Consider the following 25,521-nt stretch of genomic DNA (forward strand, 5'->3'; position numbering starts at 1 on the left):
AAATATGCCATAATTATTTTTATTAATATGGTTGAGTAATAATATTTTAAAAAGTGAATACAATGTTGATGTCATTGTATACACTTTTTAAAAATATTCCTGGTTTACTTAATCTTAGTTTAATGACATCTTATAAAATACCGCAACCACGAAACAATCACAGTAATAAGCCACAATTAGCAATTAGAAGGAAAGCGAAAAGTGTGGTTCAGTGACCCTTTAGTGGTAGACTTAGTGTAAGAAATCTACACTAAACGTCTTTATAAATAACGATTCATGTCTATGAATGTGTAAGAACATGTGAAATAACAGTCATTAACGTCAACTATATGTTTATGGCGTATATGTATATTTAAGAAGCAGCAAAGTTTTAATATTCAAACAGTACTTAGATATGTCAAACGAATAACAAGGTTGTTAAAAGTTGACTAGTACCATTCTATAATTGAATTGTGGAATGTGTGCGCATAATCACAATGGATTTTTATTAATACACATCAATCCTTTTTACGGATTCAAATGTAATGCTACGAAACCACATAAGTAAGTTAAGTAAAATGCTGTTCTAAAATTCTATATATTATTCGGTGCAATATTGCCGAATATTTTTTGTGAAGTAGATTAGAATAAAATTATTAAACAGCGTCATAATATAGTTTAAAAAGTGCTCTTTTCTTAAAGACTGACAATATACTTGTACTGCTTGGTTCCTGTGGCGATGTTGATGTTCACAGAAGGCGGCATCATCTTGGAAGTGCATGAGTCAGAATCAGCATATTATGTAGTAAAAAAATTGTATAAACACACAACTTGTTCACTAATGCTTTAACAGACATAAAGATCCTAGGAAATTTTTCACCGCAATCAAATTAACCGCAACCGTCTGTCAGTTTGAATGCACACGAATTGCGTCGAAATTTTTACATCTCATAATAATTTTTTTTCCACGGCAAGCTTTAGTAAACTCTAATTAATCCGCTCACAACATTGAGGTCTCAGACTGGGCCACTCACTGCGCGCTAGACCGTTATAATACCGGAGCTTTGAATATTACTACCACATTTTAAACACATTAACATTTGTTCACGGTCTACGTTATTATATCAGTTAATCTGGAAACGCGAATAAACAAGGACATGTGCAAATGATACGAAATATCATAACCCGGCTTTGTGATGTCTGTGCATAATCTATATTACAATTTTATCTGTCGTAAATTCGTATCATTGTATCACGTCACAAGCTATTCTTTATTTCTCCTCGTAACATACATACAATAAGATGATTCTCCTATAATTGTTGGTAATATTTTATTCACATTAAGGTAAAAAAAAAATTGAGATGCAAAGTAAGGTTTTAAAACATTCTCAAAAAATACATGCGAGTGTAATTTCGTGTATCACGCATTAGACTCCGTATTTCTGTCATTAGTGATCCTCTTTCATGTTTCTCATTACCATAACGAACTGTAGGTTTCAAAAGGGATTTTACTAAAAGCCAAGATAATCCTTTAAATTAAAATGCAAAAACACTTCATTATCACATGACACAAATAAGTTTAATAATACCTAGTGATGTTATCCTTATGTAAAATATAAACTTGTAAGCCTTTTTAATTAAAGTGAATTTATTATTTTTATACTTGTTGTTACGAATTAATTTATTTTATAGAAAGTTAAAAGTTCAAAACTAGAAATTACTTATCTTTCATATGATATAACCTTAATCGTTTGATTTAACTAAAATATATTTTTTTATGTTACGGAGTTTCTACGGATATCCGTTAAACATATTAACAAATCACAAAGTTTTAATTTTAAATTAAAAGCCACAAAGATTCTAGTTTTTTATATTAATAAAAGACAACAACGTTTTATAAGTTAAACCTTTTTTCTGTCCACTATATGACCTATTCTACAGAAGTGTTCTTTTGCTACGGAAGTACTAGAATTCTTTAAAAGATTTTTCTTCAAAGTCACCACAAGTTTTTACATTGTCTTTGTTATGGTATTTTCTATATTGCCGCGTTACTTTGTTAAAGGTTTCTATTTTAACAGTTTTCATTGTTTCAAAAATATTTCTTGTTAACAGGTAATTCAGTAAAGGCATAAAATGTATGTAAGCATATTGTTTAACAATTTCATGTTCATGTATTAAAAGTGTACTCTGGCATTATCTGTAATGGAACGTATAAAATTAAAATTCATTTTAAAAATGCGATCACGAAGCAATTTTATGTGGAGCATTGTCCTCTGCGCACTCATGTGAGCAATTATAGTCTGTAGCGATGCATAATTTCTACTTCTGTATTCTTTTCATTTTTTTCTATCCCCTTATACCATTGTATCGAGAATAAAGATAAAAAATGTTACAATAAAGGTAGAAATGGAGTATTGTAGTAACAACAGGCATTCACCTCTTGTATATATTTTAAAGCACAATGATAAAACGTAGCATTTTTAGTATTATTTAAAGATGTGACTACCGTCGCACCTTTGAAGTAACTATCTTTAGAGTTATTTAGTTATTGTATCTTTATTTTAAAATATTGTAATGTAAACTTAGTTTCCAAGATATAAATAGCACTAAATCTACTTATTCTTCATCCATTTTATTCCTTTTACAATAATGTCTTTATTTCTAAAGATACAAGAATAGGGCGAGTCCAAAGTATATTAATAACGAGGTTGTGTGAAAATAAATTTAGATCTAGCAAGCTCCCATTTTACTTTTCTTGTGTTTGAAATGTTATTTATGTTCTGCTATTACTTTAAATTAATTTAAAAAAATAATGTTGTAATCATCTTTATTTTAAGATATACAGTTGTTTTTGAACCTAATACCTTTAGGCAGGTTTTTCTCATTTTCAATTAGTTAAATCTTGATTTTTTTTGTTATTCTAAATACATATATTATCTAGGTAAACAATGTAGTAGTTTGCGATACCTTACCCACTTTTACTTATGTAAGTGTAACGTACCCTCGCATGTATAAAATTGTTACATTTGCATGTGTAAAATTTTAACGTATTTTTTCCAATTATACTAACGACTGCATGCGTCGTGCATCGCACGTAATTTGCCGCCCTAACGCCACCGCGAGTGTTCCGCGAGAGCCATTACGAATATTTATATACGGATTAATTAATCTATATTAAAATTCAAACCGCGAGATTTTTATAAATTTCAATCATATCGGAAAATTTATGATTAAAAATAAAAAATAATTTAAAAGTGGTAGAGCAAGTAGAGGTGGTTAGAAAGTAGAGCAATAACATTCTTTTTGACCGAATAACCTGGTGTTAAGATAGAGGTAAGGTAAGACAGGCATGAAGTGGTAGTAATTCCACGTTTCGTCTGATGAGTGTACAGTATCGGAGGCCTAATTTTAGCCCTCTTCTCCATCCAATTTTTTTTTAATAAGGAAGGGGTGGGAACGGGAAGTGGATTTGCCAGAGAAGAGGCATAGAAAGGGAACATTCTCTTTCTGTGATCCCCTTCTATGTCGATTAAAAGTATCTAGGCAAATCTTCTGCAAATAAAGATGCCTTTGCTTTGCTTGCAACGGTCACTTTGCTACTTTTGTGAATTCAAGTGGTCGTGGCTGACTTGCCACCTTTTGCTATTTAAAAAAATCTAAATTTTTTTACGAGATACTACCTAAAGTTAATAGTTTATTTCTCCAATAGCAATGACTAATAATAAAAATGTTGGATTACAAAACATATACTTGCCTTCTAAATTAAGTTCAAAAAGTTATTACCGAGACAAATATTATTTCTCTCAAGAGGGAACGTTTGTATTAGTACGTACGTTTAAAAATAGAAAAGACATGTCTGTTCTTTTGATCTTAAGATATTCCTTTTATACAAATGTAAGACGCGAAAGTATTTGACGTATTACGTATCGATCGGATATCTCTGGAGGATGTAATACATGGTTACAATTTTCTTAGATATTTTTCGTGTTTGATTTTATAAATACAGATTTTATAAATGCTCTGTATAGTTCCTGTAGTATCTGTTCCTTTAATGCATAACAAAGGTACATATAACTATTGTAATGTTAACAATTTTCTAATAAAATAACTACTGAAATTTAATGTCAGTGACAGAAAAAAATTCAAAGGAAAAGAGTGACGTAGGAATGGAAAGAGATTATTTGAAGAAATATTTAATTAAATTTGTTAAAGCCCACTTTATTCGCGTAGATAACATGATAAAATGTGAACGAATTCCTACTATTTTAAAACACAGTTGGTGGTTCAGTTACTGCACTCACAAAAATTGCAATAAAGGTAAATAGGAAATTTCACAAAGCGCTCGTGAGAGATACAAAACGTTTTTTCGTGTAGTGAAATCGATTGGTGTACGGTACGCTATCGACGCGACGTATCGGGACGGAAGTCGAGTCTAAAAATTACTGGCAATTTTAGTGCTGTGTATAACTTATAGAGCTTTGAAAATATATTTTTCTGATAAAAATATTACTTTTATTGAAAACTTTATTGAAATAACAACATAAGTAGCAAAAATTTAAAAAGTATATGAATGAAGTTGTTTTTCGACATTTCAATTGCGCTTTTTATACGAAACAAGACACAATCATAAAAAATATTGTAACGTTAACATTATATTTGTGTCACAATGAATGGACTGCGATATGATTAAGATTACTGTCTGAAAATTTGCGTATTTATCAGTAAATAGAAGTTAAAAATTAAGCCAGGGTTTTTCACAATGTTCAAACTTTATTTTCCAGCCCTCTGCTATCCATAAATCGAAAACTCTCTAACGAGAACGGTCATTAGCAATGGTAATGAGCGACTGCGTCATTCAATATATGTACAAGCGTCATATAAATAAATGCTGTATGATTACGAACCCGTATATTATGGGAACGATCGATTTGAGCACAAATACGAAAGAAAATTAAATTAAAAAAATAATTGATTTGAACAATGTTTTCGAAAATAAAAGCTAACAATAACGCTAATTTTTGGGTTTCTTAAAAAGGAAACTTTTTTATTCATCTTTTAATTTGATTGTATAAAAAGACATTCAAAACAAGAATCAATATGGACGGTAAGCAAAATTCCAATCATTAAGTTTCAATGTTACTTGTTTGAATATGAATTAATGAATATAATTTAGTTAAATTAAATGAAGTTTCAAAGTTTAATAAAATTGTAGTAAAACACGGTAGAGAATTGAGTTGGGTGCGGCGTCTCGCAGGCAAGTGATCTTCAAAGATTCTTCTCGACGTAACGGAGCACTCACGAGTGTTGTTCACATCTTACGTACAGTCAGTTTTTTGAGAACACTTTAAATATACTCCACAAACTTATAAGAAAACCGTTTCAAAAGTTTCGTTTTTTTTCTTTGAAACAACTAGTCAAGAATAGTAGAATTTAAAAGAAATATCATAACAAAGCAGTTTTAAAATGCAAGTAACATAATAAATTTACTTAATTTATACTGTAGTTGTGTAATATTAGTTCCTTCACGTTACAATTTATTTACTTATGAGATAATTGTATCCATAATAATTGTCTTTATAACCATAAAGTGATTATGTAAGTTTATTGATGTAGCAAAAGGGTTGTATCAAATAAAATGTTCCTAGTATTTGCTCTTTACTTCGCGAAGGATACAGTATTGGTAATTGATAGAGATTACTGTTATATTGTCCGTAATATGTAATTTATATTTATACATTATGTGCTGACCGTATAAGGAAGATTATTAACTTTATATTTAATGAATGGAATTTAAATTCTATGTTTATTACGACATAGACCATAAACAAATTTAATAACGTTATTTAAGGTCAATAATATTAGCTGCACAAATAAAAATCTACCTTATGTCTTGCTGGCAAAGATGCAAATATGAACGTGTGTATGTTTTGAAACTTTGCTACGTATTTAGAAGACATGGATGAAGATTTGGTTTTATTAATGGAAAATTAATTCTTGAAATGGAAATTTCAATATATGAAGTTTGGCACACACGATTTAAATAAAGGAAGAGAAAAGTTTGGAGAATTTTATGTATTATACGCTGATTTACGGACGTATCCCGATAAATTCTTTGAATACACGAGACGACGCTTCGGCGGGTGAATCAAAATGGTGTAGAACCACACGCGTAGTCGCCTAAAAGACGCTATATCACTGTCAACGATACGGGCGGACTGAGCCATTAGAAACTCCCGCGCCACCCGCGCCCGCGCCCGCCTCATGAAGACGCGCAGCTCGAGGGAGCACTGTGAACGCAAATGGCGTCTGCATACATTTTGAATTACACGCGCCCGCGCTAGCACCCGCGCCCGCCGGCACTCTGAAAGAGTACTATCTCTTTAAAGGTTACAATTTAAACTTTAAGTAACTTATTTTATTAAAAGATTTGTAAGAAAGATAGTTTTGTCTTAATAGTCATAAAATAATATATAAAAAGTTCAAATTTAGAAATTCGTTTGAAAAGGAGAGAGAAAGAGAACACAGCGAGATTTAAAAGTAACTACTTAGTTTCATAACACAGGTAAATACAACGTACAATTTAGTATTCGAAAATTTTCCTGTTAAAACCGTTCACTCTTTTGTTATTTACAATTTTTTTTTCTATTTATCCTGCTAATTGGACGGTTACGAGCTTAACGAGTACAAAGAACAAAACATAAAATTGCGGCACGAAAGAGATTGGATACTGAAAAAAGTACGTCACAGAGTCGAGTTTTCTTATTGTACTAGGCCATCTGATAGTCGCCGCGACACTTCTAATAAAACGCATTTTACTTGAAACTAGAAATGCGACCTACTTCTTTCTTATTCAAACATAATTTTTTTTTTTACCGTAAAATCAAACAGCCAAAATTTCTAATGATAAATTACACGCTAGTTCGAAATAGTCCCCGATTACAAAATTTTTAAAATCATAATATAATCCATGAATTTATACTAATGCTAAGATGTTTCTTTATTTGGTAAAGTTCCTCCTTTACGAAACGTAATTTTCGAAGCGAAAACTATATATTATACGACTGATAAAATGTTCAACTTTTTCTTTTATAAATAGAGGACATTTGCGCTTGTCAGAAATGAAAGAGCTTTCAATGTGAAGGCTCGTCACGCGCGAGATTCAACTCTATAATTAAACCTATTCATTTTAGCTGTAGTAACAGTTGTAATCATTAATTAAATACCCCCAGGGTTCTTAAGTGTAAAGTTGTAAAACTGAAAATTCACATATTACAATTTTTTCTTTTATAATTGAATGGAACACTGATGGTACAAAAGTAGGTTTTGTCGAATTTTAATTTTTTACACATTTATACCGCTTGTTTAAATCTCAACTCTCGTATGTGAATACGAAACGATGTGTTGAGATTTAAACATGCAAAGAAACATTTTAAAACCAATCCATGCAATCCTATCTCAAATAATTTAAAGGTTCAGCAGGAAATAGATTGCCATTCACATGCTCTACTTTGTATCAAATAATCTAAAAGGAGTGTTTCATAATACATTAAAAATACTGGTTGGTAATATTGAAATTTTGTGTGTAACCGGTGCCAAAATTAATATTGTTATAATAGATATAGCAAATTTCGTAGCACAGCAATAATATAATTAGTTATATACAACATACAAATAAAAGACTTCTTTAATATTAAATAACAATATTTAAGACAAGAGTTTATTCTGTAGTAGTAAACGACGTTAGTCGTACGCATTTAACACTTTTAGCATAAAACGCTTCTTGCGTTTTTTTTTTACTTTTTCTTTTCATTGTTGCCAAAACACATTTACAAAAACTTAATATTGTTATCCCCCTATCGTTCTCTTTGTTAACATTAATACAACAAAATTTCCTATAATTGCTACGATTTTTGTTAGAGCTACGATAGTATTAATATTTCATACTTATGTAAATATACAAATGAAACTGTGGGTTTAAAATATTCTTATTCAATATAATGGTTAAAAATATACTGTTTTGCTTATGTTTTTAGTGGGACTAACTTGGAATATTTTTAGTGCTACAAATGCTACGAAATTGCTACGACGACAAAAAACATCGTTTACTACTACACAGACATAAATTATGTCTGACATATAGTTTTTTTTTAAATAGTAATAAATAATGAATACTAATAATACTCTTCTTGGAAATGACGGATTCAAAATATTTTTTGCTACGAGTGCTATGAAATTTGCTACGACTAGGACAATTCTTCTTCATCTTTAAAGATTTCAATAATATAAAACAAACATTATTTGATAAAAATTAGTATTTAAAGAAACTTTTTACAAACTGTTATTGCAAATTAATTAAATTTTAAGTCAATTATCAAACACTATAATCCGCTTCTGATCATGGAACTGCGAACTAATGTGTTTGGGTTCATTTAAAAAAATGTATATTATGCCATAAACATAAACATTTTAAATTTAATAATAACATAATAACAACATAGTTATTTACTTATCTAGAATATTTATAGCATACTTATAAATATTATAAAAGTTTGTTAGATAATGGAACATATTGGTTTAATTTGACTGACTTTAATTCCTCTTGCATGCTTCACGTGCTCGAGTGATCAAACTAGGTCATTGGATGCAGATATTAAAAAAAAACTTCATTCATTTTAAAATTTTAATTTAGTTCGAAAGTTTTAATTAACTAAAATACGTATTATGGACTGAGAAAAGCAGTTTGGCTGTAAAATACAGTTCAATGTCGGCTATTTTAAACTAATACTATAGCAATCCGATTTGGTTTGTTTTTATTATTACTTCCCGATCTTTTTTCAAGATAGATTTATTATTTTTAATTGCTCTTGAGCCCTAATTAGTTTCATTACGACCAAAAATGTTTATCTCCTTTTTTTAAGTAAGAAGAAGAAGGTAAGAAAGCTTTCTATTTCTGTACCTTTAATTATTTATGAAAAATAAAATCACCAAAGCTGTGAATCGAATCAGATTAGAAATCAGATACGTCGCATGTTTACTGTTGTCAAAGAAAAAGTAAAGCAATTAATTTTAAAAGAAACTTCAGAATAAGTTTTATAGTACAGTGTATTGGTCATAGGTCAAACTCGGATGATCGTTGACTCACACTACCAATAACCCTGAAGCGGATTTCGTTTAATAATAAATGCATACTGCTTTATTTTCCATTATTCCACATTACATTATTCCATTTTTAAAATAATCCATTCTACAAAATGCTTTGAATAGACTTATTCGATACATTTATAAGTCAAAATAGACATTCGAATTTAGTATTCGATTTAAAAATTTAATTTACACAACGCTCGCAGTGACTAGCAACAAGATTGTATACGTCTACCTTGCATATGGTTTTACAGTCAAAAATTATTGGATCACGATACGTGGTAGTAAAATTCGTAAATATGAAATATGTTCATGTTAATTTAAGTACTTGTAATATATTAAATGAACATTACATTTTAGATCACATTTGCTGGATCGGCTAGATGAATAAAAAACATAAAGCTCAGGTTATATTTGCTGCTAACAGTAGCTTAAAAATCTAATCATTTTAAAGTTTACGCGCTATAATCAAACAATATAATAATTTCTATCTGCATGGTCACAATGAGATGTATTAGGAAAATGTATGTAATATATTTTGTATGATTAACAATATAAACTGTTATTTCTAATGTCCCTCTTTAATCAATAAACAAATGTTATCATTCTTTTACATTGCTTTGTCAAAGCAGTGGGGAGTAAAACTGAAAGCTCTATTTTTTTGGAGTGCGATTTGACAGAAATTATTGCTATGACCACAGTCAACAGATTACTTTGTATATAAAATAAAGTGTTTTCTTGGATATTACTGGTATATTTAATGCTACTGTCACTCTTGATCATGCTGACATCTATAGTAAGCAAAAGGCAGTTTTTCTCCCCATTAAATTGTATATAGTTAGTTGCAACAGGCGTTGCATCCGACGTGAGGTAAAAGTATTTGTACTTTAGCTTTACGACAGCTGAGTTTGGAGTGTTCGGAGGATCAATACTCTTCCCATTCCCCCCTCCTTCAGTTTTACCTTTAATTATCAAACCATTTTTACTCACAGAAAGATCATCTGGTTCGAATATTGCGAATATCTCATAATGCGGGAAAATATTATAACAAAAATTACTTTTAAAAGCTTAGTAAACAAAAACTCAATATCAAAATAATAAATGTTGAACATACATCTCTTTCATATTTGACCAACAGTGAGCAGCCGCGAGGGGATTTTCCCATTAAGCAGCTAATTTCATACAGCCCCGGGCTTTAGCTAATGTTTTCTTGGGCGTACGTCTCACAACGAAAACTGCGAACATGGGGTGCGCTGCTTCGTCGCGCTTTGTTCGCCGCTCAAGTAATTTTTATTCAAAACGTGTTTCAAAAACAATTTGAACATTCAATATTCATAGGAGGATTTACCCCAAAAATAAATCGGAATACTATTTTAATAATGTCAATGTGTTTTCAATTCAAGTATATTTATAACATGTTCAAAGTTAAGCAATATCAATGTACGTCTAACTAAATATTTTACATGATTTCTATAAATTATAAATATGCAATTACAAGGATTATCGGAGCCGTAGCAAATTTAGTAGCACTCGTAGCACTAAAATATTTCAAGTTGTTGTAGCAGTTACTCCGCTTTTACGATTATGCGCGACATACATATGGTAAGCACCGCCCACAAACACCCAGCCGTGCTGCATGCTCATTACGTGCATATGTTTACATTATACAAAATCAGCCTCGGTTTCAAAGTTTACATTTTCAGTTTTAAACATTTATTCTTACATTGCAATTAAAATTACTTTCATTTACACCTGAAGGGAATAATATAATATCCTAGTGGCTTTTGAGTATAATGTAAGAAGTTGGCAGACGGGGTGCAAAAGTGTGCAAAGAGGAAGAAGTGTGCGGCGGCGGCAACGAACGCTGGCTGGAGTGAAACGCGCGGGACGGCGGACGGACGGCTGCGGGGCGCTGGAAGTTGGCAGGGAGCGGCGGCGCGAAGGGCGCAAGGGGAGGACGCAGGACGATCTGGGGTATTTTGCGGGTGTGCAGGGGGCAGGGAAGCTCGCGCTCGGGTACAGGTGCACCTGGGCGGCGGCCGGCGCCCGGCGGCCCACGTGCCCGGGCCGGCTCAGCCCCAGCGCTCGCAGTCACGAGCAAGCTGCCGTCGACAACGGACGCGTAGCCTTTTCCCCGCCCGTCGCAGCGACAGGTGGCGCCGACGCCCGTCGCCTGCGCGCTTCGCCGCTCCGCCTCCGCCAGTAACGCCCGGCTTCGACATGAAACTTTAATTTCGTGTTTGTTTGGCAAATAGCCGTGCAGCTCTCGGCTTCTCTGCGAAATGCAAAATATAATTGCAACAGTTGATCAAGTGTACTGGTAACAAATCGGATTTAATTCCAAATAGTAAAAATGGTCGTTCTACATGTTTTTGGGATTTAAAATACCGCCACTTCTTCTAAGTCTGTAAGTATGTAAAATAAGGTATAATAAAATGTATAATTGTGATTTTTGCAAAAATAATATCATTTTTCTTTTGAATTTAATACGATGACTTTTCATGAACATAATTATCGGCATCGGCAAATATAAGAAAGATGTGTTGACGTAGGCGAAATATTCTGTCCAGTTTTGTTTCAAAGCCTTTGTTAAAAAAACTGCTACATTTATTGACATCTACTTAGTCCCATTTAAAATTGAAAAGTTGGCTGCAAGGAGTGTTAATTTTTTTTTACTTGAAAATAACGAAATGTCACAAAGCTATGAATCAGTTATTACGCAGTACAAATATTACCAACATTATAATAAAAGATTAAATAAATTTAATTCATTACTACCATTAATGAAAATTAACGTGACGAATTTTTATACATATTATTACAAATACTAAAATTCTACTATATCAATACATTTATTTCCTAATTATACGTAGGCACGCCCTTTTTGATTAAAATCCTTACAAATAAAAACATAATATAATTTATAAAGTACCAACTGAACTTCGCGTCGGGATTCAATCTTTGAAATCAAAACCAATCGAGATGATATAAAAGCAAGAATGATATAACAAAGCAGAACACCCGCCAGACAGCATTGTTACAGATCTGATATTCTACATTTTTCTTTAGCTTTTTCTGCGAGCCATTTTCCTTTTTCGTATTTTCTTCCGAACACTTGTGAAAACTCGCAGAAAATAAAACCTTTTGCGCTGTCCTCACTCACAAAGGCCTCTTGTTAATACAACATTATTCTACTATGTGATATTTAAAACATATAATACATTGATTCTTTCCTTATTGCAACTAAAAGACATATTACTAACACACAATAAACTACGAAGAAAGTGACATTAGTTTCATCGTCATACGAGTACAACCATGTTTCTAAAAAATTAAATAATTTCAGCCCTGTATTTAATATTTAGGGTGGAGTTAATGATAAATATAGATGTTCAATATCAGGTCAAGCATGTTGTCTTGGGTCAAATGTCACGATCATAAACATTGATTACATTGAAAAGAGACATAAAATTCTTGTGTAATTATGATGACCGCTACTGTAATATATACGGTATAAAGTTTATAACATTTTTACTTAGCCGCGTTTCTAAAGGCTGATTTATAGATATTATTGGAATTTATATCGTATTATGAGGCAACAGCCTCTATTATTATAAGAGGCACTTCCATCTACATAAATAACCATAAATATCCTTATTTTCCTTACAGTTTGTACTTAGTGTGTAACTATAAAGATATAACCATAACATCCCTTGTGCGGCCGGAACATAAACATAGCAAATGAATTTATATTTATCTTTACTATAACTATATGTGTATTAGCTATACAATAGCTAATACATTTATAGTATAGACACAAACAGCCAATTTAAAAGGTTTAAATTGACATTCTTATAAAGCGAGGATTAGTAATTTAAATAAAACATAGATTAAAAATCGGAACATAATATCCCAAACATATGTTAGTCATACAAAATACAAATTGATTTTCTATAATCAATTTACTATACTAATTGTAAGGTCGGTATTAACTGGCTTACGCCTTGTTCGATAATGGTCAGCGTGGAATAAATTATCCTTTTGAAATTAGGGTCCATTCGGAATCCTGCCTCACTTTGCAAACCCATATCAATTTATGATTTACTTTTAAATCATTTTCAAATATTTACCAAATTCGATTGACAATATTTTCTCTTTGTTTTTAGAACTCGATGTTGTATTTTCTTACAATTAATGAAGACATTCAAATTCACGTAGAGTTACAGAGTATAGAGGATGTCCCATATTTAATGAACGTATAGAATAATGATTATAGGTAAATCATAACTTAGTTTTAATAGGATAATATCTTAGCCGAGTTGGCTGATCTCCATTTTAAGACATTCAACGTGTATTAAGATATCGCGAAACTTATTAATCTGGACGCCCTTTTGCGCTTTTGTGATCTATCTAGACCTTGATCATAATCGACCCTCAACTATTAGCTCCCTTACTCTATTCTATAAACTTTGTGTTACGCAAAATTAATTAATAAAATTTGTTCCCTATAATTGATAATTAATTGACAATTTATATTCTTCTTATTTCCTTATTTTAAGGTATATCGTATATCGCCCGCGACTCCGTCCGCGCGCAGTTAAAAAATGGGGGGGGGTTATGAAAAATAGATGTTGGCCGATTCTCAGACCTACTGAATATGCTCACAAAATTTCATGAGAATCGGTCAAGCCGTTTCGGAAAAGTACGGGAACGAAAACTGAGACACGAGAATTTTATATATTAGATTATGACCGACTTTATTTTAATTTTACATATTATCCTACCATTAAACTTTACAAAGTTCATCTACTGTAAAAATTATTACTCAATAGAGCAAAATTAATAAGGTAAAGTTATAAAAAAATACTTTGCTTCAAGAAAATCGTCAGTACTTCATACACTTTTTATCTATTATTTTATATCTTTCGGGATTTGTTTTTGTTATCAAACTTCACTGAACTCTAAACTGCGTAATAAGCAAGTTTGGCGTTCAATTTGCAATGTCTCGCTAAATCGGAAAGTTCAAGACAATGTAACACTATACTATTGGTTTTATTATCCGAAGTTTATCGATTAACTTTCCGATATAATATAGGACTGTTTTGATAAATTAATTATTTATCATTTCACTTTAATTCAAATTTAATAAAACAAAATTTTGCTCCTAAATTCTAACTAATTACTTGTTTTCTCGTTTTTTTTTCTATTTTACCAAATATTTTATTATCATTTCATTTCTCTACAATAGAAATAAATCTACAATATGTTAGATATCGTTAGTTTAACACTTGTCATAAAAGCAAAGTATAATAGAAATGCTTCTATTCTTTACATAGAAGGGGCGAAAAACGTCATCCATAAATTGAAGGCAATGGTTACGAGGTCGCAAGTGCGTGACACGTATTGTGAAGCTCGCTCCCCGTCTCTCATAGCTCCTGCTTTTATTACATGATCTACCGCGTTACGGTTCTTATCTTTCAAACAACAAGTAACTGCTTCAATTTAAATAGTAATGTTAAAATCTGAACCCGGATCAAAAGTGTACAATACTGCGTGTTGTGTGTAAATTAATATAAGAAACTGCTTGAAAATGCTTTCGGAAAGAAAAGGAATCGTATGCATTTACTACGCTACTGGAATCTACAATGGAATGGAATCCTACTCACGTGGGGTCGTCGCACAAGGTTTTAAAAACCTTAAAGTTTTGGCTTCATTTTTTACAGCCGGACGCCTGCCTGTCGCCAACCCTACTTGGGAGACATTGTTAAAATTAATTAATAATAAATTAAATACTTATAGGTAAATCATTCAAAATCATCATCATCAATCAACTAACATAAGGGTAAAATATTACTCCCCTAATTAAAAGAAATATAATGTAATGAAGAAAAGATATCACAATACATTTCAACAGCTTCTTTATGAAAATGCTTTGATCATAAAATAAAATATTTCACAATCTGAATATCACGGTATAGATTTTAATTTTTTTATTAAAATTTCAGTGAGTTATTAAAATCTTTTTTTCGAATTAATGCTTTTAAGTAAAAATCTGTATCACAACAAGTAGGTTAAGGATTATTAAAGCTTCGCTTTTTAAAAATGAGCACAGATTTTTATAGAACGACATTCAGACAGAAACCATTAAAATAAAATCTATCTGTCTCGTATTACTCTGCCAATCTTTTTTATTTTGCATAAATAAAAAAATCGTAAAAGTTCTCTAAATACAGACGAGGAGTCGCATCGTATCCCACGCTAATGATCTTAATTAAACGTTCAATTTGAGATGTAATTAAATGGGAAACATAGTTTTCTACAGATTTTCATATGAACATTGAAATTTTATGCGGGCTTTTTAGGTTATGTTTTATTCTAAAAATCAATTAAAGAACTATCTACACTATCAGATTTATACCTAACTCCTCTTCGGATAGAATCGAAAAAGAAGAAAGAATTTTGGTATTATTCCTAAGGGATAAAACATTTATAACCGTTAGTAAAATCTAAAAATGAAACTTTATCATTTTGGTAGTTTTTCTACCCTAAATAAGAGTTAAAAGGAATCTTTACATCGAGACAGAAACAATATTTTTTTCCTAATTTAGGTCATATTAGGTAAGATATTTTTAAATAAGAAACTTGGCACAAAAACGAAAAAATATCGTTACAAATTTCACATAACAGTTCAATAAAAAAACTTTCGTGTCCTTGAATATGCAAACACTAGAATAAAATTGAATCTAAAACTATCTCACTATTTAGTATATCATCACAGATAGGTAAACTTTGGCCATTTGACGCGTGTTACGAGCATGACCCTTGTCAGTGAAACCAACCACGATAGGCAATAGAGCGTTCAACCAACACCTCGACAAATTTATTAGATAGCGGCCATCGATCACAACTGACAAATTAACTGGAAGCCAATAAATATCGCTTTATTTAACCAGCCTGTTGATTTGTTATAAAAATGTAACGATTGTTATAACTTCGTAAAATATTCGAATGAATCAGATAATAAAATCACATTTTACGAGTAGGACTCGCGTTTATAGGCGATGAAAAATCCTTTCTTCTCTTTAATGAGTTTTAGCACACAATTCTTTAAAATCGAACAAAGAATGAGTCATATAACTTTATTGTCTATTTATATATTTACCTAAACGTCAGTATTATGCAAATCATCAAATCAAATTAAAATTCTAAATTTGGTTGACAATCGAAATTAAATTTACATTCAAACTAAGAAACTCGTTAAAGAAAATCAAATCAAAATTTAGTGTTTGCAGTTTCCGAAACACGATACCATAGTAAATCAATTTCTTTGGTCTTAGACAGTAAACTTTAAGGTCTAAATCTCCAAGAATTATTCAATTAGTTTTGTATAATAAGGTATCTAAAGATTTATATCAAACATTAGTATCTATTTTTTGTAAAAATATTTTATAATATGTATAGTGTTATAATTATGTTCATGATAAGTTACATGTAACATCTTTTATAGGTATATGGAAATAGAAAAAAAAATTCCGAAATATTAATCGGTATGTGAGGTGGATAAGTATGTTATTGCTCAGCTTAGTTCTATTAGCCAAAAGAATCTTTTAATATTTTATTATATATTTATTTTAGTATATTGCATTGTTGCAGGCTAGGCTAGGGTGAGGGCGTGCTGAGCGTGCTGGCGGCGGCGGGTATGGCGCGGCGATGACGCGGGCCGCAGCGCGCGGCATGCCCTGCTGACATGGCGCCCAGCCGCTCGGCCCTCCTTTCGTTGGCAGCTCTCGCAGCACTCGCAGGTACGTACCGAATTGCCATATAGCCACATAAGGCCATCCTTTACCACAATGACAGGAGGATAATGTTTTGCTGGATATGGACGTTGGCGTTTTCATTATGACCTCTTGGGGCAAAGATTAGTGGCTAAGCACCGACATGAAATCTACGGGCCCTTATCAGTGTGTTTTGCTTGCTCCTGTACTACAGAAAGGATGGCATAGATTAGATGGTTATTGAATACATAAATATCCAGTTAACTAAATTGAAGTGAGGGCACGTTTTGTATTAATTAATAAAGATCAAAAGATTATCTAAACCAGAGAGTAGAATTTAAATATGTAAGAGGAAAAAACAACGATGATTGCACACAAAACCAACTTGGTAATTAAAAACAGGTAAAATGTTGCGAAATCTTTGTTACAATAGTATAAGGGTTAGAACAATTTTGTGTTGCCAAATTTTATATTTTCTTCTCTCTTCTCTCTTATACTTGAAGTAATTGTTAAGTCCGCTAAACAAATTCAGTTTTAAATTAACAATCAAACTGTACAATTAAATCGTAAGTGTGAAGGCGTATGTCGTATGCGTATGTAGGTCGTAATAGATAGTACAAGATTTATCAGTCAGTTAAACTGTACAGATCTCAGTTTCGCCTACTTTTTACTGTAGAGTTTGACTCTTCAGTTAAGAGGCTTCAGTATACAGAGAGTATTGCCACGTTTATATAAATATGTTAAACGAAAATCAACACATAACTTGAAATGCAATATATATGTCAATAAAAAATATATATGTCAGAAGTTTTCCTTAAAACCAATAAAAGTTATAATCGCACACTCGCAGATATGAAGGAATGGGAACAAAAAACCAATGGAATTGGCCACAAGTAAAACAGTGCCAAGTCTTTTGTATTCTGCAGTGTCTCTCAAATTCATTCACTGATGTCTACTGCGCTGCAATGGCGTTGCTTTTTGTGAGCTATCAATGCGATAAAATTCTCAGCCTTTATTCGCCGAGGGAGAGAGAATGCATTACCGTATTTCAGCAATTTACTGTATTCAAATGACTCCGTTCGTTTTTAAATTCTCAACGTAAAAATATTGTTATACAAAAGATTATGGCGCACTTTTATGTGGCATCACAAGTTAAAGTAAAACAAAACTTCAGAAATTCTATTTCATACTTCTAATTCCATTTTATCTTAAACCATAACTGACTTTGTGAATTAACAATGCATTGAATTATATTCAATCTTTATCGTTAAAAATAAAATTAAAAAACGAATTTACAGTTAATTACATTTTATTTAATAATTACCAGCACTTTTTTTATGTTCCAACTCGTTTTTTTTTGTTATTGTTAAATAAAACCATTTATGAATTTTATAACAGATTGCTATAAACTCCGATTGACACTACACGACATTGCAATTTGAAACAGTTTCATTTGAAATGCCTGCAATATTCGACATCCTGTAAAGGCGAGAGGAACATTGATCAAACAATATGAATATCTAATCGAAGCCAAACAGAGGTTAGTTTGGGCACGTTATACAATTTCGGCGCTTCCAAGATTTATTAAGAATTCAAAAGCTGTTACCAGCTTGCATATAACCGCTACGGGGCAATATAACTATCTGCGTAATGTATGATAGCTGCGCGTAAGTACAGAATGAATTACTCGTATAATTATAATGCACGCTCTTAGCGTCCTCATATTATCCTCAGGGACTCTCTAAATCTATTATACGCGGGTTCACTGGCATTATGAGCGTAACATAAGGATATTTAACTTAATTTTTTATCAAAACTGTAGCAATTATGGACTCGCAATTATATACGGTATCAGTCTACCGCGACTTCGTCGGCGCAGAATCAAAAGAACATAAGGAGACTACAATATACCCTTTCGTCAGGCCCGTCAAAATCAGCCCAACCGTTTCGGAGATTGCTCGAAACAAATGCGGCCTTCCGAACAAACAGACAGTCAGACAAACTGATCAATTTTTGATGACCTGACAAACATTAGTCGTTAAATTTCTATGAACGTCTAACTCACTAATTTGCGGTTGAATATTAACACGGTCTATGATTGAATCAAATGTAGGTCATGAAATTAATAAAACAATTTAACAGTAAGCTATAATGGATGAGACAGACGTTTGCTGAAACCTACTTTATAGCGGGAACAATAGCAGTCATAAGCATTCATTTTACTAAAAGAACGTCAATCCTTACAGCGTTTTGTATGCATTTCGGTATTCTATTACAGTTAAAGTAATTATTCATAAGATAGCAAAAACACAGAAAAAGTTTTATATCTATGTATTACAATAAAAACAGTAATTTTTATGTATTTAATAATTTGTGGAAGCTTTTTTTTGGCTAATAGCCATCAATATTCCTTGCTTTTGCTTTGGATTACATCATTTGGATACACATCTAATATTACCACCACTAATGATAACCATTGGTCTGTGTAATTGCAGAACACAAACATGACAATGGTCAATTGGGTTTTATGTTTTATATAGTTATTCTCTGACTGTAATTACAAGCTATGGCTCAGCTGAGTTTTCACCATTTTGGTGCATATTTTATTTTGTTTATTTAATCTATATTTTATTTTATTTATATGTATCAAACAAAAGTATCTTTCTTACTTTCATTTATTATTACATCTCATGGCAAGACTCCGAACTTCGGTCTTCCTCGTATTAGTTACGGTTGCAAGAAGGTAATTTATTCTCATTTTTCTATATATTGAGGTTACAAGTGAGGAATGTAATTAGTGACCTTATATTAAAAGAACCTTCTTTACATGTATAATACTTTTAATAAATTAACTTGCAAAGAACTATAAAGAAGTCAAGATCAATAACAGACTCCTTATACAGTAGTCGTTAAAGAAATATCGTAAAATACACATCAACTTCAATGTAAGCCCGCATCGAACATTTACGGAGCGTCCTGTTTCGAAAGATACTTTACAAACATGCCTGTCAGTCTTTATAACACAACCTATTAATTCAAGGAATGAATATAAACGTAATTCAAGCACATGTAATTCTTTTAAAGTACACATTTATATAAACAAGGTGGGCAAAACATCAGAAATTGCAGTTGTCATTGGCAGCGGTCGCTTCGCTATTTCGGCGAATTCAGGTGACCGCTTACTTACTTATTGAAAAACTGTCTCTTGCGATACAGTCTAGGCTATGTTATACATCTATGCCAAATTTCAGCGAGATCCATGAAGCCATTATGGAGATACCTTCTGACAAACACCCATTTAAATTTTCGCATTTATAATATAAGTATGGACCTAAAGGGTGTTTGCCTGGGGCCGATCGGTTGACCTAACAATCTGTTCATTGGAGTTTTTATTTTCCAGTGGGCCGATTGATGGAACATATTATATCAAGTCGTATTCCCATTTGACAGATTCTAATCGAATATTGTACAGTCATTTGCAAACGTTTTAATGAGTTAACTATACCACATAAGGATACAACGGCTTTTTCTTGCACACTGGACCGATTTATCAGCAGACCGATCGGCCCAACGGGAAGCACCCGCCCTAAACTTGATGCCACATGGCCGCCGCTTGTAAACTTTACGCTAGATATCGAACCTGTCAAGGTTTCTAAAATGTAAGTGATGCGCAACTGCTGCGCTGCTTGTATGGCATCTCTCTTGGATACATCATTAATCACTTGAAAATGTTTAATTAAAAGTGTTAAAAGTTGTTTGTGATCGCAGGGTGTTGTGTATGCGCGCCGCAAGGCAGTGTGCAGGGCGGCGTACAGGGCGGCGCGCAGGTGCCGCCGGGGGTGCCACACTCCACCGCGCCGCCCCCGCCAGCCGGCATCGGCGGCGTCCGCAAGTACGGACCTCAAATTACCTACTCTACAACCGCCTCTGTCTTGTCTCTACGGCTGACACTGTCTTTATAATGCCGCAAATAAACTAATCATTAAAATAAAATTGTTAAATACTTACTCATAAAACTAAAATAAACTCTAAATCATGAAATTAATCATTTACCTATTTAGCTATTATTTTCTGTATTATTACACTCAGCGTTTCCGGCATTCTAAGGATAATCCAATCCAATCACTATCCAATTACAGTATTGAAATCCCATTCGACGCATACCTATTATCGATTTCCTCTTCCGTTGTTCGAAACTGTATTTCACTGAGCACGTGGCAAACTACATGATGTAAATGTGTTTGGCTTCTATCCTAATGTGTGTTGTAGACAAATGCGAATCGATACGTCACAACTTGTGGTGCCCACTCATCATTACGACTACAGTGGAACATACAAGGAATTCATTTTCATTTTATTTACAACTACCAAACTTCAGTAAATTCTGAGACAGAGATTTTATAATAAGCTAATATCAATCTGAAAAAAATATGTTTATTTATTCTGAAAGCAAAACACAATTTTATTCATGAGTACAAGACGATTTGTTTATGGTAATAACATAAATTGTCAGCATGAACGGTGTTAATATTTAAAAGTTAATGTCAATAATATTCAGTTGGAAAGACTATTTGTTTATTCTTCAGGGAATAGAAGAAAACAGATAAATAAAAGTATACTATAATTTTTAGTGGAAACATCCTTGACAGTAATTAGAAGCAAAAATTAAATTTGGACTTCATGAACTTAGAAAATCTAATGTTTTAATTTAAAAATGCATTAAAAGTTCCCTTATGACCTTTGTACTAAATCCATAAACTCCTTTATCCACAAACACATACATGTTTACATCCTTTTTTTGAGACATTGGCAAAGTTACCCTTCAGTTTATATTAAATTAAAAAAAAAAACTTAATCTTAATTTGTAGTCTGTAACATGTTATTTTGTGTTCATTTAATTGCTATGATTTCCTTTTAACATATGTATTACTAAGACATATTATGTATTTCATATTTTACGATCCGCAACAAAACGGGTGCGACGAGATTACGTAAGTAACTTGTTATATAAACGATCAGTATGCAGTAAAAAGCCTATTTTTTATAAATATTCTAGGTATCGAACGCAGACATCGTATTTGCTAAAACCGTCGAGTATTACCGATCGGTAAAGTAATAAAGTAGGTCTAGAACTGCTGCATGAGACCGATGTTAATTGCACGTATCAAACACATAGTTAACAGATGTAAGTATGTAATCTACATTCCACAATGGATTTTGTAATTTATCGATATTTCTGTATATCTGATACAAATTAAATAAACTTTTTATAACTGCTATTGATTACGTATTTCTGGATGAAGAAAAGCAATACTATTGTAATCCTGATACTGGATATATGAGCTGTTAAAACAATGTATAAATATGTTTGCGAAATTGAATTGTTTTAAATTATTATCGATATTGAACAAACTCCCTTTCCTTTGTCCATTTATTGCATACTTATTGCATATGTAGTAATAATGATTTGGTAATTTTGAATGATAATTTGTTTATAAAATATATATGTATATTATATGACTTGTATTTCGCGTGCGTGCATTTTATCGATATATCGTGGAAGCATCACTAGAAAATTTGTATTCGCATGTAACACCTCTTGTAGGAGTAGGCGCCATGCACGAGTATTGAAATGTCCTGAGGACGGAATGAGCTAACAATTCAATTTCGCTTTTTAGCTTCGACCCAGCATACTATGTATGGTTTGTGAGCTTCATCGTTCAATAATATGGGTTTTAATTTAAATTTGATCATTTGCATACCAAATTCAGCCATTTGCAAAATAATATCGAACTTTTAAGACCTAATTCGGATGTTTCCATGTCATGGAAATTTGATTACGGAATTAGATTTTTGATAAGTTAAAATTTCTTTGCAATGCTGAATTTTATTTCTAAAAGTCAAGATTTGAACTTAAAAGCCTTAATAAGCTTTGTACTAAAACTCTCAAAGTATGTTAATCCGATACCTTATTCAAAGGAAAAGTACAGTGATCTTGTTATTCAGTGACACAGTTTAGTTGGTATCCGGTAGTAGACTCATTACCATGTTTGTACACAGATTCAGTCAGTATTCCAGAGGGCGTGGGTATCGCGACTGGCGGACCCGTGGCGATCCCACGCTCATCAATTCGCTGTGGCGCAGCCGACAACCGCTCGGGATACGGAAACAGCTCGGTAAGGCATTAACATAATACTGCGCCCCATTCCTCATTACACATTCGACAAATTATTAATCATCTGTATTTGAAAATGGAATATATAAATCTATATCTAATTTTTACCACGGTCACCTAAATATTTATCAGGCCTAAACATATACGAGTAGTGTATTTAGAAACCAAATAACATTTCAACGAGCAGTTTAAAGAGCTTGCCTTAGATCATGTTTCTAATTAAGTACACGATTTGTCTCTAAGAAGCTCTAGTTTCGTTCTTTAATGGGCTCAAGCACCATGTGATATGAAGCTCATTAATATTCTTATAATGTAAATTAGCAGGAACTAAGCTTTAATAACAACTCAATGGCTCTTTTGGGACATCACGTGAACCACGTGTAAAATCTGCCTTGCCTGCGTGTTGCCTTGAACTATATCAATAGCAAATTGAGATTTCGCCGTGTGTTTTGTATTCCAATATTCATAATTTGTAGTTCTCGGTAAATGCTAAGTAATATTTACCTTATTAAAAAAGCACTTCGTTTTCTGTATTTTAGAAATGATGAAAACTGGAAACGACTCACTATTTCTTTCTTCTTTGAATTCATGAAAAGATTGAAACGATCAATCGAGATTGAAATTATCATCGAACTAGCTGTCGCCCGCGACTCTTTTTGCTCTTTACTCTTTCTGAAAAAAACTTTAAACTTTTATATAACTAAAAATTAGAAGCCTATATGTTCTTCCAGACTATCTTCTACATCCAAACCAAATTTCATCGACATCCATGAGCCGTTCTGGAGATACTTTCGAACAAATATCCATCCATCCAAACTTAACGCAATTATGATATTAGTAAAATCTATCTTGGCAGAAAGTACATTTAAGTTACATGTCAATGTAAATAAAGCATCATTATTGTAAATCAAGACATTTATTAGAGCATAACATTTTCAATATTTTAAAGAAAACAGTAGTTTTAAACCAAAAAAAAATCTCGCAAGTTTAATACGGTTGTTAAAGTCTTCTTCTGGTATAATTAAAGTATAACTTACTATCAGAGCAGAGCTTTGATGATAAAGCGACGCTCGGTTAAACGCCTCAGAGGGCTATTAACACCTCCTTACATGCGGCTTGCCTTTACATTGAAGCCATTAACTTCATAGAGTCAGGTATCATAACCAGCACTGAAATTGCATCAGAAGTAAATAATATTCTAAGGTTAATCAAATTTGAATGTTCGAGTTGTAACGTGTTTAGGCAGAACATTACAGATGTTATGTATTCTTAAACTTCATTTCTAAGATCAACTGTTTTTCTGTGTTCTACTATACTTACAATTTTAACATTTTGATATGTTCGAAAATTATAAATTGGTAGATTTAGTACTAAAATCTCAAGTTTAAAGCACTTAAAGTACTTTTTAGTTGCTTATGGCTGGTTTATGTTAGTGTCAGACAGCGTCGAGTCTCTGTCATGTTTACACCGATGTTTAATGCATTGTTTAATGAATGGTGATAACGTAGGCAACGCGGAGGTGTACATAGTTTTGGCGCTGCTGATCGGGTTCGTGACGGTGGTGGTGGGGTGCTGGCTGTCCGACAACTGCTGGTCGCCCGAGCCGGAGGATGCGCTGGCCGGCTGACCCGTGGCGGCGGGCGCCTGCACACACGTCTAGCGCCCGCCCGCCGCGGCATCGCCCGCGACACCGCCGCCGCCGCCCCCGCCCCGCGCGCCCACCCTTCTGCACGCCGCGAGCCATCTTTGCCGCGGCGCCTGCCTCGCGCTGCCCTGCGATACGCAGCAGCGGCTTTTCTGACCCCAGCCCTCCTCCTGTCGCCTTCACGAAAAAACTAACGGAACGCACCCGATGGTCAACGGTGTTTGCGACAGCGAGTGAAATATTAACTAATGTGGGTTTGTGTCTGATCTAAAACGGCGACAAGGTGCAAGTAACTTTACTGAATAAGAGCTTCGATTTCTATGTATTTTCATGTGTGAAAACGTCTAAAGTGTGTGATTTGAAACTCGGTATAAGAATTATTAAGACGGCGCCGCCGCAGCCGAGGACGTCGCAATTGGAACTATCATCGTAGGCAACGCTTCTAGCGGTCGCTCTAACTTCGACTCATCTAACCTCACCTATCACGTGGTGCGCTACGACTTTAGCGCCACTTCACTATTGTTTCTAAAAGTATGTGCCTTTAAACGCTTTCCTCGACTCGACATTGTAGTTTAGAATGTGTTTTTAACCCTTTAGAAGAAATTTCTTCTCTCTGTCTTTATGGACACGTTAACCGATATGATAAGTGCAATACACATCATAACCGTGCCTTTACCGTTCTATAGACTTTGAGAGGGACGTAATTAACAATAGGTTTTAAAAAAACGGTTTCCTCGACGGAGAAATTCATAACCGATTGTTTTTGTATTTTTGTATAGAGCCCAGCTTACGTTTTAATAATGGTT

General features: G+C 32.9%; 1 protein-coding gene across 1 annotated transcript; it reads left to right on the forward strand.

The window, feature by feature from the left end:
- The first annotated feature begins 16,867 nt into the window (after window positions 1-16,867).
- LOC106718193 lies at window positions 16,868-24,697 on the forward strand. The gene is made up of 4 exons (XM_014512204.2): window positions 16,868-16,922; window positions 20,664-20,787; window positions 22,956-23,071; window positions 24,579-24,697. The coding sequence occupies exons 1-4, from the start codon at window positions 16,868-16,870 to the stop codon at window positions 24,695-24,697; spliced, it is 414 nt and encodes a 137-aa protein (XP_014367690.1).
- Window positions 24,698-25,521: the final 824 nt, after the last annotated feature.

This window comes from Papilio machaon, chromosome 10 (genome assembly GCF_912999745.1).
Source record: "Papilio machaon chromosome 10, ilPapMach1.1, whole genome shotgun sequence".
In the NCBI taxonomy this organism is placed as follows: domain Eukaryota; kingdom Metazoa; phylum Arthropoda; class Insecta; order Lepidoptera; family Papilionidae; genus Papilio; species Papilio machaon.